Here is a 16,676-nt window from a genome sequence, read left to right as displayed (position 1 = left end):
TCTTTCAATTAAATACCAAATAAATCCATAAGGTTTTTTCCTAAAAGTCATCTTTGAATTTATCGTTATTTATAATGCATCTTCAGGATACAGGATTGGATTTATCAAGACTGCCATACAGTAATCATCATAAAGCCATAGGACAAAGATATCCTTCAAGACTGCTGGGTCCCCTTTTCATCCTTCCATTTTAGGGACAGAGAATTTTTATATGAACTTACCTCTTGGAATGGATTTTTGTTTCTTGGAACTGAGCTGTAAGAATAAACAATAAAAAACCCATACTGAAAATTTCACCCAAAGCTTATCTTAAGTATAAAAAGGCATGAGAAATATATATACACACACATGCACTATTATCTGTGTATTTACAATTCTTCAGTGGGATTCAGAGAACAAGCTAGATGGGGTACAAGTCTCTGTGTCCAAAAGGGAATGAGGCAACCTGTTGACTTTAAAATTCTAGAAGACTGAGAAGGAATAGGAGAGACGGAGCATTAGTTCCCATGATGAGTGGAAATCTGGGTATAAGGTAAATTGATAAAATATATGCTTTAGTGGTGAGTGAAAGTCACTCAGTTATGTCCAACTCTTTGCAACCCCAAGGACTATACTGGAGTGGGTAGCCTATCTCTTCTCCAGCAGATCTTTCAGAGCCAGGAATTGAACTGGGGTCTCCTGCATTGCAGGCAGATTCTTTACCAATTGAGCTATCAAGGAAGCCCACTTCAGTGGTAAATTATGTGCAAGTTTTACCATACTGGACAGATTATAGTTTGTGGGTATCTACATCTGTGAAAAAACTAGGCAAACACATATATGGCAAGGATAACAATTTAGGAAGGAAAAGGGGGATGAAAGAAGGGGTCTGTATTTTTCTGTAACCTCTTTATATATTAATTACATATTTATTTATTTCAAAAATACTTGGTGTCTTAGAGCTCTTTTAATAAAGGCAATTTGCACAGCTTTTGTGAGTCAAATATATATTTGTTCTGAGTGCTAAAATAGGCTATACATACAAAGATAAGTTTTCCTCACAAGCCATTTTTGAAAATCTCAATCAAGGGGAAAGAGCTATTAAACTGCTCAATGATTTGGTGACTGATTTCACAGTTCCATCTTTTCCCCATTTCTGTGACCTGGGTGAAAATTCCAGAAAAGGGGCCAGGAGCTGCCTAATGCCTAACTTCCTTCTAGAGTGCCTGAAGTTCCTCTAAGAGCAGACATGAGGAGAGGCGAGACTTCAAAGAACACTGCACTACCAGTTATTAAAAACAGAGATCTACTTGTGATGAGACAGCTCAGGAGAAAGCTGAGCCTATTAAAAATGAAACTCTGTGTTTCTCTGTCTTATCAACATTCCTAATATTCCTTCTCATTATCATGAATAAACTATATATAGGGAAAATGGAAAGAATTTCTCAGAAGTTTCTAAGAAGCAAAATGTATCTACTGATAGAGAAGGAAAAAAGTCTAAGCTTGAGAACATGAAATATGTTGTAAACCCACCATTTAAAAGTATACAATCAATGGTTTTTAGTATATTTAGAGTTGTACAACCATTACCACTCTAAAATTTTAGAACATTTTAACCACCCACCAAAGAAGCCCCTTAGTGTCACTCCTCATCCTCTTCCTTCTGTAATTTATTCTTTTGTCAAACTCTTTCTTACCAGCTGCAGCTACTAGCAGCAGCTTCTTTTGCAACTCTGGTATTATTTCTGGTAAGTTCAGAAAAGAGAATAACCTTTATGTTTCCAAAGTAATCTAATAATTAATTTTTCAGTGACCAGATTATCCGATCTGACTATCTACAAAGATTTGAAAGCTTGGGATAAATCAAAGTTTGAAAGATCCCAAACATAAGGTATAGGCAATAAAGAATCTTCACCCAAGTTTTGGTGCTAAAGACCATTCCTCCAAGGTTTTTTCTCTGCTAATTTTATCCTTCTTTCTGTATTTTATAAACTACTATCATACCACCAGAATTAAATTTCAAAAAATATATCCATAATAAAGTTAGTATCTTACCACACCATGTTTGTCACAAAATACAGAAATTATTTGCAGAATGTTTCACTGCCAAAAAGAAGGACTCACAGCAATGGTCCCCAGGGACATAGATTGTATGGATGAGTTAAATAAAAAACCAACAACTGGTATCCAACATAAAGCCTTCATCTTTTTCATTTGGTCCAAAATAATTATTCATTTAAAAGCACACAAATTATCCAAATTCTCCTTTTCTACACATAAGATTGTAATGCCCTTATCATTTCATTAAAAACAACAAGCATCTAATGTACTTTTTTTCTGTATATATTTGGAAGGAAAAGTATCAAAGTGTTAAGTATAATTACCAGTGATTACCTCTGGGTAAAGAGATTCTACATACTATTTACTTACTAGTTTTCTATACAGTTTGAATTTTTAATAATAAGCAATTACTGATTTATAACAAAAAAATCAGTAGAAGTTATTTCCATTCTTGGTGGGAATAAGGAAACATACAACAAATTATGCAAGAGCTGCTTACCTGTCATTGCCCCGTAGCATTTTGGGATCAAAATACCTATAGTCATCAGTTTCCTATTTAAAAAAAATAGAGAACTTTACCATGACTATGGAATTTCTCTTTAGAAAGTTCAAATTTTGCTTAGAGTATTTTAAGATTACTTGACGAATCTACTAATGAATACTAAGTTGGTAAACAGCCACCATCAAAATTCACTATGTGTTAAACATCATTCTAAGTGTCTCAGATGAAATTACATAATCCCGTATCATTTGAGGTAGTTGTTATTATCCACGTTTTTCAGATGGGGAAACTGGGATACAGAGAGGTTATCTAACTTTCCTAAGTCTTATGACAAGTGTGGAAACTCCAGATCTGAGCCCAGGCAGTCTAGTTTCAATGCCCCAGCACTTAACCACTATGCATGCTGCTTCTCAAATGTATACCTGTTTTTACACAGAAAACAAACTATGGTTGTTACCAAGGCGGGGTGGGGGCAGATAAATTAGTAGTTTAGGATTAACATATACACACTACTATATATAAATAATCAATAAGAAACTACTGTATAGCACAGGGAACTATACTTAATAACTGAGAAAAATAAATAAACCTGTTTTATAAGCTAATGCACTTAAGTATTTTTGCTTTTAGAATTTTTTACATTATTATATGTCCATGATTTTATTGATTGTGCAGAATACCTAATACAGGTTCAAGTCTTTTATAATTGAAACCTCTGGAGTTAGATATATTTTGGAACTTTGAATTTAAAAAACTGTAGATAGATAATATCACGCATAACCACTCTATATAATGCAGTATTCCCAGTGGGCAGCACCCCATCATGTAACATGGTAATATTTCTGCAGCTAAACAAATGAATATCAACATAAAGTACGATAAACTATAAAGAACCTCAACATGAGTTAAGGTTAGGTTTTGCCACCAAACGAGTTATACAAAATCTTTTTGGATTTCAGAACTTGTGGATAAGGGGTTGCCAGCCTCCATACTACACAATCAACTAGCTTATTGACATTAAAGATAATATCTTGATATTAAAGATTTAGAAAGTACTGCTTTACTGCATATAATATCATTATTTCCTAATCTCTATCTCCTTCTCCCTCCAAAGCACAAACACCCAAAGGAACTCATTCTTTTCTGCGATGTTTTCTGATTCTTTTCTGGATGAACCTACCAAAAGGTGATCAATGACCAACTATGCAGTGTTATCACTATCTAGTCCTGCGCTCAGTGATGGCCAGGGCAAATCAATCAGAACTCTCCCTGAACCAAAAGTGAAGTCTCTCAGTTGTGTCCAACTCTTTGTGACCCCATGGACTGTAGCCTACCAGGCTCCTTCATCCACAGAATTTTCCAGGCAAGAGTACTGGAGTGGGCTGCCATTTCCTTCTCCAGGGGATCTTCCCGACCCAGGGATCAAACCCGGGTCTCCCGCAATGCAGGCAGACGCTTTACCATCTGAGCCACCAGGGAAGCCCAAAACCAAATGCAGCGCCATAATCCTTCAACACTTTGCTCCAGGAAACCACTACTACCCAGATGTACAAGGGGAGATGAAACCTATCTGGTATCTTGCCTAATCCCTTTCATTTTATTCAATCAAGACAAATCACAGATCACTTAGTAAATATAAGTGATAACAATGCACCTAGAATTAGGTTACAGCATTTTTAAAGCCTTTGAGATACAATATATTCAAGATTATTAGTCAGGTCTAACTTTGTACACATTGTTAATGTCTTCAATGCCTCCAAATCAGTTTTTCAATATGGGAACAAGACAGGGATAAGAGATAGTGCAGGCATCTGTCCCACCTAACAGATGGGTGAAAAAATGCTTTTAAAGTAGACAAATTTTACTTTTTCTAATTAATTAAAAACTATCTGCCTGTGGTAATGTGCCTTCAGTTATTAAGTTAAAGTCACTAGAACTGATAAATTAATTTCTAGAACTTGGAGACACATGTGAATAAGACCCATAATTTAGCCATCCATATGGCAGAAATATGGATTTGGCATATACATTTTCACATTTATTTATATTTTTAATCTTTATAATTGTCTGGGCTAATATCTTCTAGAAACCTACTGCCCATTATGAAGTAGTATTCTCTAAAGACAGTCACAGATGCACTAATCATAAGCGCACACTTTGCTAAGGCTTTTCAAGGAGCATTCCTTCATATATTCTACAGCCTTCATTTGTTCATATCCTCCATATACTCTAGGACGCAGTAACAACCAGGTCTATTGTTATTACATTGTCTAGTATGTTCTCTGCATTGATTCTAGAAAAATCCACTCCTTTTTAGCTTATCATTATAGGCAATTTTCTCTTTCCTCTCATAATTGCAACTGCCCTTTACCGGGCTTTTTTTCTGTAATACTGTATCTTTGTTTTCACATGGACAGATTTTAAAATTTGTTCTTGTTATTTTCTTTAATGTTATTAAACCATGTTTTAACAAATATGAAATAATGACATATGTATCTGAAGATTTTGTTCTTACTCTGTTTCTCAGCCTGGTATCCTAAGTCTTGATGCCAAGTCTACAGTGACCCAGATCAACCCAAACCAGGGTTCTGATCTATTCCAGACAGCCGCTCTCTTTCCAGTTGCCACAGTAACATGATGGGCTGCTTTATGAAACAGATTGTGATGATTTTTACATTCCCTTCTTGAATTATAAACAGCTCAAAAACCCATTTTTTAAGTAAATGCTAACAATATTTACTCACTTATCTCTTTATCAAACAATTCCAATTTACTTTTTAGCCCAAAAGAATTTAGTGCCATCTGAACACATGCTCTTAAATTTTTCACTATGTACTTCTATCTTAATTTAATTTCATAAAATTAAACTGGTCTGGTACTTTTCATATTATACCAACTGATGCTCACTAGTTCTCTTTTATTTATAGAAACTTGCTCCTTAGGATATATATAGGATATGGATCTACATTTACTTTGCATGAGAGCTGGCCAGAGTGGATGTAGTAGCTGAAAAACCAATTCATGTTATCCGTGATAATGGCTAAAAAATGCTGTTTGAGGACGTGGACTCTTTCCTTTCCCTCATGCACTCTGCTGTGATGAAGCCCACAACAAACTGAGTTTATCACCCTTGGTATAGGTAGTTTGGTATGCTCAAGAATTTACAAGTACAGTGTTATATACTACTCACAGGGTTTGACTTCATCTCCATGAGATTGTCTAAAATACGAGTAACAGGTAGATTCTGTGGAAGAAATCATTGAGTATTTTGTTAAATATCAGAAGAAATGACACACCAAAATTCTTCTTTAGTAACAAGACAACCTAATCATTCTATAGTTCAGTATGCCTACCTTTCAATTAAACACATTTTAAGATTAAATATTCTATGAATGGTGTCATAGATGTAAATACCTTTGGCACTACTCAAGGTTCCAAATGTAATCTTAAAAAATGTGTAGGTGTTATCTAGCTTTAGTACAAATATATATTTGGGCTTTTTACTTTGTTGGCTATCTGCTTTTTTAATACTAGTAAGTTTTTAAGAACCCTGCCTCTGTTTTTCATTTTCTTTCTGTATATTTAAGTTTCTTTAAAAACACGGTACATAGTTCACAAAAATATTAATATATGAGATTAAATGACCTAACAGCTTTTCATTTCTAATGTATAATCTTCAAGCAAAAAAGATACTGTGCTCTTTCATAAAAATGGGGAAATGGATGCATACACAACTTTTAATTTTGCCTCAGACAGATTCCGAATTTTCAGTGACATACTGCACTGTCTTCTTACAAACAAGTTCCACTTTGAACATGAAATATATAATACTGGTGTTGACAGAAGATTGCCTCTTGACATGCTTACATGCATTGTGATAAGAAATTGTACTGTTCTATTTCAATCTGACCATTTGAACCACTATTTTGAATATAACACATCGGGTACAAAAAATTTTCTAAGTGACTATTATGCCTATTCAAAGTTCATTTCTACTGGAATGGTGTTCTGCCCATTTAAACTGATATTTCCTTTGTGAACTGTAGGGAATATTCTGGAAAGAATCATCTTGTATCTTGGAGATTTCATATAACAGAGGCAACCTTAAATCTCATTATTCACATAATTGTAGATAACACATTACTATTTCACAAGTTTTACTTTCTTTAGGTCATAAAACATTTTACTATTACTAAAATGGACTATCACTAAGGAAAATGGTGCTTTGCCCAGACAGAAAATATGCATTTCTTTTTTTCTTTTTCTAGATTTGCAAGTAAAAATCTTTTCAGATAACCTTAGGCAAGTAAAATTAAAGTTATTTCATTATACTCTAGATATTTTTGTTGGCCAGGAACTCAATATAAACACAAGCACCAAATGTTCAAGCTGACTGAATGTACCTCCTGAATTCTATTTAAAATTTGAAAAAAGGTAGCTCAAAATTGTACCCTTTAAGTTTTGTTTCAAATAAACTTGAGTTTGTTCACTTAACAATGTAAGCCTAAATCACACCCTTCTCTAAAGAATAACTGGGTACAGATTTAAATCTTAAAAATGCTTTAAGAAAACTATAGTTACATATTTATTCTTAGTAACACCAACAAAAGATGAAGTACTCTGTAACAAAACAGGAAGAAATAATAAAAGAATTCTGGAGCAAGACAACATTATAGCATTTTACTAAAATTAATTTTATATCTATTTCTCTAATTTACATTTAACTCTGAACTGTACTACGTTATTAGGTATGTGGAATGGAGAAAAATTCACTAAAGATTTTATATAACTGGTAAAGCCATAAGAGTCATATTACTTTTATTGTGTTTACAAAAATCACTGGAAAATTGAATATTTCATTTAGCATAAAAGTAAAAATTAAATTTTACTTTGTATTTAATAGCTCTGCTGTATCTGAAGATAAACCTACCAGTGAACAGGTCATTAAAAAACACTAGAAAAATTTCTCTCCAGCAGAACAGTTCAAAAGTTTAAGAGCCCAGAGACTATTCTTTATGTTTGTGTTTGGTCTTTACAACCAGGTAACATTGAAAGAGTCATCAACCACCGCCACGCTATACAATATTCACAGACTGTCACAGAATCTGTGTCACAGATTAAGGAAAACTGCCAGTGTAGAGAATAATAAAAGAAATACACAGTGTCTTTAAAGGCTTAAGAAAGAGTACTTCAGGAAACAACTTCTGAGATCTCTGTCACCAACTAATGCTCTACCTAGCCTAAATGAAGACTTGAATTGAGTCAGTGATTTAAAGACTCAATCTTATATTGATAGTAATTTATATACAAGATAATGTGGTTGTTTAGTCATTAAGTCATGTTCAACTCTTTTGCAATCCCAAGCCCATCAGGCTCCCCATCCTTAAAATTCTAATTGAAATAACTGAACTGTGGCAGCTAATAGACAGAAAACAGCATAACAAAACCATGTAATTTTCTTCACTCAGCAGATGGTCTGTTCACTCATCTTAAAGACACAAAACAATTGTGTACCTCAATAAAAGAGGTATAAATGAGATTTACTCATATGAAAGCCCATTATTTAAAAAATTCCCAAGCATGTTTTTAAACCAGTCAATCCTGAAGGAAATCAAACCTGAGTATACACTTGAAGGACTGATGCTGAAGCTGAAGCTGCAATTCTCTGGGCACCTGATGCAAAGAGCCAACTCACTGGAAAAGACCCTGATGCTGGGAAAGATTAAGGGCAGGAGGAGAAGGGAGAGACACAGGATGAGATGGTTGGATGGCATCACCGACTCAATGGACATGAGTTTGGGTAAACTCCGGGAGTTTGTGATGGACAAGGAAGCCTGGAGTGGTGTAGTCCAAGGGGTCGCAAAGAGTTGGACATGACTGAGCGACTGAACAACAACAAGCATATTTTTCATTGTTTTTGGAAACTGTTTCAGAAATAGAATGACATTGGATAGCAGCCGTTCTGACTGGCGTGAAATGGTACCTCATTGTGGTTTTGATTTGCATTTCTCTGATAATGAGTGATGTTGAGCATCTTTTCATGTGTTTGTTAGCCATCTGTATGTCTTCTTGGGAGAAATGTCTATTTAGTTCTTTGGCCCATTTTTTGATTGGGTCGTTTATTTTTCTGGAATTGAGCTGCATAAGCTGCTTGTATATTTTTGAGATTAGTTGTTTGTCAGTTGCTTCATTTGCTATTATTTTCTCCCATTCAGAAGACTGTCTTTTCACCTTGCTTATATTTTCTTTTGTTGTGCAGAAGCTTTTAATTTTAATTAGATCCCATTTGTTTATTTTTGCTTTTATTTCCAGAATTCTGGGAGGTGGATCATAGAGGATCCTGCTGTGATTTATGTCGGAGAGTGTTTTGCCTATGCTCTCCTCTAGGAGTTTTATAGTTTCTGGTCTTACATTTAGATCTTTAATCCATTTTGAGTTTATTTTTGTGTATGGTGTTAGAAAGTGATCTAGTTTCATTCTTTTACAAGTGGTTAACCAGTTTTCCCAGCACCACTTGTTAAAGAGATTGTCTTTACTCCATTGTATATTCTTGCCTCCTTTGTCAAAGATAAGGTGTCCATATGTGCGTGGATTTATCTCTGGGCTTTCTATTTTGTTCCATTGATCTATATTTCTGTCTTTGTGCAGTTTTAACAATTATTAACTTATGACAAATTCTTGTTTTATTTGTATTCTCACCTACTCCCCACTTCCTAGGCTGTTTCAAAACAACCCCCCAATATCAAATCATTTTGGCAATAATCTGTCTTCTGAGAAACCTGTCTTGCAGGTCAAGAAGCAATCGTGAGAACCAGATATGGAACAATGGATTTATTCAGAATTGGGAAAGGAGTTCAACGAGGCTGTACATTGTCACATCGCTTATTTAACTTACATGCAGAGTACATCATGTGAAATGCTGAGCTGGATGAATCACAAGCTGGTTTCAAGACTGCCAGGAGAAACATCAACAACCTCAGATATGCAGATGATACCACTCCAAAGGCAGAAAATGAAGAGGAACTAAAGAATCTCTTGAAGAAGGTGAAAGTAGAAAGTAAAAAAGCTGGCTTGAAACTCAACATTCAAAAACCTAAGATCATGGCATCTTGTACCGTCACTTCATGGCAAACAGAAGGGGAAAAGTGGAAACAGTGACAGATTTTCTTTTTTCAGGCACCAATATTACTGTGGACAGAGACTGTAGCCATGAAATTAAAAGATGCTTGGTTTCTTGGATGGAAAGCTATGACAAACCTAGACAGTGTATTAAAAAGCACAGATAACCCTTTGCCGACAAAGATACATATAGTGAAAGCTATGGTTTTTCCAGTAGTCATGTATGGTTGTGAGAGCTGGGCCATAAAGAAGGCTGAACACTAAAGAACTGATGCTTCTGAATTGTGCTGATGCAGAAAACTCTTGAGAATCCCTTAGACTGCAAGGAGATCAAACTAGTCAATCCAAAAGGAAATCAAACCTGAATACTGGAAGGTCTGATTCTGAAGCGCCAACAGTTTGGCCACCTGATGTGAAGAGCATCAAGACTAACTGGAAAAGACCCTGATACTGGGAAAGACTGAAGGCAAAAGGAGATGGAGGCGGCAGAGGATGAGGTGGCTGGATGGCATCACCCAACTCAATGGACACGAGTTTGAGAAAACTCCAAGAAACAGTGAAGGACAGGGAAGCCTGGTGTGCTGCAGTCCATGGGGTCGCAAAAAGTCAAACATGACTGTGACTGAACAACCACGTTTCTGTATATATCTCTAAAATTGAAAACTCCTAAAAAAACAGAAAAGTCCTGTAAGACTACCACTGCACCTAAAATAATCAACAAATATTTCTTAATACAGACCAATATGCAGTCAGTATCAAACTTTTCTTGTGCCATAAATTTCTTACATTTCCCTGTTCAAATTATAATCTTAATAAGGGGTATATATTGCAATTAGGTGACTGCTTTTATGTCTTTTTAAATCTACTGAATTCCACTGCTTGCAATTTATCTCTTGTCAATTCATTTTTAAAAGAGGTATTACTTTAGTAAACAAGTCAAAGTGAAACAGAAGAGTTTCAAATTATGCAGCCTCACATTACAACAAACTGTGGAACATTCTTAAAGAGATGGGAATACCAGACCACTTTACCTGCCTCCTGAGAAACTGGCAAGGAGGTCAAGAAGCAACAGTTAGAATGGGACACGAAACAATGGACTGGTTCCAAACTGGGAAAAGGAGTATGGCAAGGCTGCATGTTGTCACCTTACTTATTTAACTTATATGCAGAGTACATCATGCGAAATGCTGGGATGGATGAAGCACAAACTGGAATTGAGACTGCTGGGAGAAATATCAATAACCTCAGATATGCAGATGACACCACCCTTATGGCAGAAAATAAGGAGGAACTAAAGAGTCTCTTGATTAAGGTGAAAGAGGAGTGAAAAAGCTGGCTTAAAATTCAACATTCAAAAAACTAAGATCATGGCATCCAGTCCCATCACTGCATGGCAAACAGATGGGGAAAAGAATGGAAACAGTGGCAGACTATTTTCTTGGGCTCCAAAATAACTACAGACGGTGAGTGCAGCCATGAAATTAGAAGGCGCTTGCTTGCTCCTTGAAAGAAAAGCTACAACAAATCTAGATACCATTAAAAGACAGCATAAAAGCAGAGCTATTCCTCTGCTGACAAAGGTCTGTATACTCAAAGCTATGGTTTTTCCAGTAGTCATGTATGGATGTGAGAGTTGGACCATATAGATGGCTGAGCACTGAAGAATTGATGCTTCTGTTGTGAACTGTGGTGTTGGGGAGGACTCTTGAGAGTCCCCTGGACTGCAAGGAGACCCAACCAGTCCATCTTAAAGGAGATCAGCCCTGGGTGTTCATTGGAAGGACTGATGTTGAAGCTAAAACTCCAATACTTTGACCACCTGATGGCGAAGAGCTGACTCATTGGAAAAGACCCTGATGCTGGGAAAGATTGATGGCAGGAGGAGAAGGGGACGACGGAGGATGAGATGGTTGGATGGCATCACCAACTCAATGGACATGAGTTTGGGTAAACTCCAGGAGTTGGTGATGGACAGGGAAGCCTGGCGTGCTGCAGTCCAGGGGGCTGCAAAGAGTCGGATACAATGAGCGACTGAACTGAACAACTCTCCTCACATAAATATATTCCAAACCTGCAAAGATCATTCCAGTGGTTTTATGTGATAGCTGATACTTGTGATGCATAAAACTTATGCTGCCCAAGAAACAAAAAGGTATAAAAAGCTCTTATAAGTGACCTAGAAAACTGAACATGACAAAACATCCTATTATTTCTATCTATATATTTTTATAACTTAAAATGTTTATTCAGATAAAAAAAATCCAAACCAGTATTTAGAGATGTGAGGCATAAATTAGAATTTTACAAGTGTGAAACAAAGAATTCATCTCTACCAGTCTTCTTCTCTGATGTCTCTTTTCTCAGTTCCCAACCTGCCCCAGATGTCTTAAAACCTGTAGCAGTTCCTCTAAATTTTAAAACATTAGGACAGTGTAACTTTATTTATTTTTTTAATTTATTTTACTTCTTTTACTTTACAATACTGTATTGGTTTTGCCATACATCAACATGAATTAAAAATGGCTATGTGTTTAAATATTTCTAGAGCAAGGGACTTTTTAAAAGTACTGAATTTACAAAGATTACACACCAACACATACACACAGGTTCAGGTCTGGGAGGGATGTAGAGAAACAAGCACTGTAAATCACTGCATATTGGTACATCTTTTCTGAACAGCAATTTGGTAATATTAACCAAGGACAATTAGAAATGTTCATCCTTTTGACTCCATAATTCAATTCTAGTAATTTATCATACAGAAGTAAATCAGAGATGAATATTCTCACCTAGAAAAACTAACATTTAAAACCTAGTTATCTACCCATGAGTATCTTCTATTTTGTTAAAACATACTGAATTTACTGTTTTATAATACTTTTATTTTTACTTCACATTTACAATGAACCACTATCACCCAATCAATAACCAATGTCTCCCAAATCAGTGAATATTTCCTTGAATTCTGAACCTAAAAAGTCTTCTGAACATCTATTAAAATAGAACAACACTGGTATGGCTCTCTCCTAGCAGTGGTGACAGAAATGTGATGTAGAAACAGGTAACCACCAATCATTTCAAATTTTACTTCTGTAAATGAAAAACTGCCTATATCAAAGCAGTATGTTATATGCAATGTTAAGAACAGGAAGGTTTGAGGTCACAGAAGATAACCTGTTTTTATATTTTGCAAACTTCAAATAACACAAATTTTTTGTTAGCACAAGAAAATATTTAAGTGAATCAGTTTAGGTACTTCTTACAGGCATCATTTAGGGATGTACATCATGTGACTCTAAGGTAATAAGTTCAAAGAGTAAATATGGTCATTTAAAAGATTGAAGCCTGTAATTTCTCCGTGCTATTAGTTATTTGTGAAAGGATTCCTTTGTTTAGGGAATTTTACTACTGGGATTTCCTTCCAACAGCAAAATATGAATTCTCCTTAAAACTAAATTTAACTACACATAGTTGCACAATCCCCATCATGAATCACTGCCTTGTTGTGGCAAAGGGGCTTGCATAACTCCATGAAGCTATGAGCCATGCCATGTAGGGCCATCCAAGATAGATGGGTCACAGTGGACAGTTTTGACAAAACGTGATCCACTGGAGAAGGGAATGACAAACCACTCCTGCGTGCTACTTGTGAGAACTGGATAAACCTTAAAAAGGCAAAATGCTATGACACCAAAAGATGAGGCCCCCCAGGTCAGAAGGTTTCCAATATGCTATGGAGAAAGAGCAGAGGACAACTACTAATAGCTCCAGAAAGAAGGAAGAGGCTAGGTCATTTCAGAAAAACACTCATTGTGGATGTGTCTGGTGATGAAAGCAAAATCCGATGCTGTAAGGAAAAGTACTGCATAGGAACCTGGAATGTTAGGTCCATGCATCAAGGTAAACTGGGCATGGTCAAGCAGATGATAAGAGTAAACATCAATATCTTAGGAATCAGTGAACTAAAATGGATGGAAATGGGTGAATTTAATTCAGATAACCATTATATCCACTACCGTGGGCAAGAATCCCTTAGAAGAAATAGCCCTGATAATCAACAAGAGTCCGAAATGCAGTACTTGGATGCAACCTTAAAAATGACAGAATGATCTCAGTTCATTTCCAAGGCAAACCATTCAGAATCACAGTAATTGAAGTCTATGCCCCAACTACCAATTCCTAAGAGGCTAAAATTGATCATTTCTATGAAGACCTAGACCTCCTAGAACACACACACAAAAAATGTCCTATTCATCATAGGGGACTGGAATGCAAAAGTAGGAAGTCAAGAGATTCCTGGAGTAACAGGCAAGTTTGGCCTTGAAGTACAAAATGAACCAGTGCAAAGGCTAACAGAATTCTGCCAAGAGAGAACACATGGGTCATAGCAAACATTCTTTTTCAACACAAGAGACAACTTTACATATGGACGTCTCCAAATGGTCAATACTGAAATCGGACTGATCACATTCTTTGTAGTCAAAGATGGAGAAGCTCTATACAGTCAGCAAAAACAAGACTGGGAGCTGACTGTGGCTCAGATCATCACCTCCTTATAGCAAAATTCAGGCTTAAAGAAAGTGGGCAAAACCACTAGCTCAGTCAGGTACAAGTTAAATCAAATTCTCTATGAATATGCAGTGGTGGTGACAAAGAGATTCAAGGGATTAGATCTAGTAAAGAGAGTGCCTGAAGAACTATGGACAGAGGTCCGTGATACTGCACAGGAGGCAGCGAGCAAAACCATCCCAAAGAGAAAGAAATATGAGCAGGCGAAGTGGTTGTCTGAGGAGGTTTTACGAATAGCCGAGGAAAGAACAGAAGCGAAAAGCAAGGGAGAAAGGGAAAGGTACACCCAACTAAATGCAGCTTCAGAGAAGAGCAAGGAGAAACAAGAGAAGGCCTTCTTCAGGGAACACTGGAAAGATATAGAGGATAACAACAGAATGGGAAAGAACAGAGATCTCTTCCAGAAAACTGGAAATATCGAAGGAATATTCCATCCAAAGATGGGCCAAATAAAGGACAGAAATGGTAAAGACCTAACAGAAGCAGGAGAGATCAAGAAGAGATGGAAAGGAGAACTATGCAAAAAACGTAAAATAACCCAGATAACCACAGTGGTGTAGTCTCTCACTCAGAGCCAAACATCCTGGAGTGTGAAGTCAGGTGGGCCTTAGGAAGCACTGCTGCCAATAAAGCTAGTGGAAGTGATGGAATTCCAGCAGAGCTATTTAAATCCTAAAAGATGATGCCGTTAAAGTGCTGTACACATTATGTCAGCAAATTTAGAAAACCCAGCAGTGGCCACAAAACTGGAAAAGGTCAATCCTCATCCCAATTTCCAATGAATGCTCAACCCACCAGACAATTGCCCTCACCTCCCATGCTAGCAAGGTTATGCTCAAAATCCTTCAAGTTAGGCTTCAGCAGTACGTGAACTGAGAACATCCAGATGTTCAAGCTGGGTTTAGAAAAGGCAGAGGAACTAGAGATCATATAGCCAACATCACAGAGAAGGCAAGAGAATTCCAGAAATTGACTGTGTGAATCATAACAAACTGTAGAAAACTCTTCAGTTCAGTTCAGTTGCTCAGTTGTGTCTGACTCTTTGTGACTCCATGGACTGCAGCACGCCAGGCCTTTCTGTCCATCACCAACTCCTGGAGTTTACTCAAACTAATGTCCATTGAGTTGGTGATGCCATCCAACCATCTCATCCTCCATCGTCCCCTTCTCCTCCTGCCTTCAATCTTTCCGAGCATCAGGGTCTTTTCAAATGAGTCAGCTCTTCGCATCAGGTGGCCAAAATATTGGAGTTTCAGCTTCAACATCAGTCCTTGCAATCAACATTCAGGACTGATCTCCTTTAGGATGGACTGGTTAGATCTCCTTGCAGTCCAAGGGACTCTCAAGAGTCTTCTCCAATACCACAGTTCAAAAGCATCAATTATTCTGTGCTCAGCTTTCTTTATAGTCCAACTCTCACATCCGTACATGACTACTGGAAAAACCATAGCCTTGACTAGACGGACCTTTGTTGGCAAAGTAATGACTCTGCTTTTTAATATGCTGTCTAGGTTGGTCATAACTTTCCTTCCAAGGAGTAAGCGTCTTAAAATTTCATGGCTGCAGTCACCATCTGCAGTGATTTTGGAGCCCCAAAATATAAAGTCAGCCACTGTTTCCACTGAGAGAGGAATAGTAGACCATCTTACCTGTCTCCTGAGAAATCTGTGTGCGGGTCAAGAAGCAATAGTTACAGCTCTGTATAGAACAACTGACTGGTTCAGGATTGAAAAAGGAGTATGACAAGGCTGTTTATTGTCATCCTGTTTATTTAACTTGTATGCTGAGCACATCATGAGAAATGGCTGGATGAGTTACAAGCTGGAATCAAGATTGGCAGGAGAAATATCAACAATATCACATAATCTTAGATATGTGCCACTCTAATGGCAGAAAGTGAGGAGGAACTAAAGACCCTCTTGATGAGGGTGAAGGAGGAGAGTGGAAAAGCATGTTTAAAACTCAATATTACAAGATAGCCAAGGGGAATTTGCTGTATGATTCAGGGAACTCAAACCTAACTTGGTAACAACCTAGAGGGGTGGGAGGTGGGAGAGATGTTCCAGTGGGAGGGGACATGAGTATACCTATGGCTGATTCATATTGATGTTTGGTAGAAACCAACACAATACTGGAAAGCAATTATCCTTCAATTAAGAATAAATAACTTATGACCAACCTAGATAGCATATTGAAAAGCAGAGACATTACTTTGCCAACAAAGGTCTGTCTAGCCAAGGCTACGGTTTTTCCAGTGGTCATGTATGGATGTGAGAGTTGGACTGTGAAGAAAGCTGAGCACCGAAGAATTGATGTTTTTGAACTGTGGTGTTGGAGAAGACTCTTGAGAGTCCCTTGGACTGCAAGGAGATCCAACCAGTCCATTCTAAAGGAGATCAGCCCTCGGTGTTCTTTGGAAGGAATGATGCTGAAGCTGAAACTCCTG

The 16,676-nt window shown here is 36.9% G+C and overlaps 1 protein-coding gene across 1 annotated transcript in view; it reads right to left on the bottom strand.

Moving 5' to 3' along the window:
- Positions 1-16,676, bottom strand: part of SCFD1 (sec1 family domain containing 1) — a 109,354-nt gene that overhangs the window by 9,096 nt on the left and 83,582 nt on the right. The window contains exons 20-22 of the mRNA XM_005695203.2: positions 5,733-5,786; positions 2,540-2,592; positions 222-255 (exon numbers count right to left, since the gene is read on the bottom strand). Of these exons, the coding sequence (XP_005695260.1) occupies positions 222-255; positions 2,540-2,592; positions 5,733-5,786 (141 nt within the window). The remainder of the gene's footprint in view (positions 1-221; positions 256-2,539; positions 2,593-5,732; positions 5,787-16,676) is intronic.

Source organism: Capra hircus, chromosome 21, assembly GCF_001704415.2.
Source record: "Capra hircus breed San Clemente chromosome 21, ASM170441v1, whole genome shotgun sequence".
Classification (NCBI taxonomy): Eukaryota; Metazoa; Chordata; class Mammalia; order Artiodactyla; family Bovidae; genus Capra; species Capra hircus.
The sequence above is the reverse complement of the archived record's forward strand: the minus strand, read 5'-3'. Positions and strand labels throughout refer to the sequence as shown.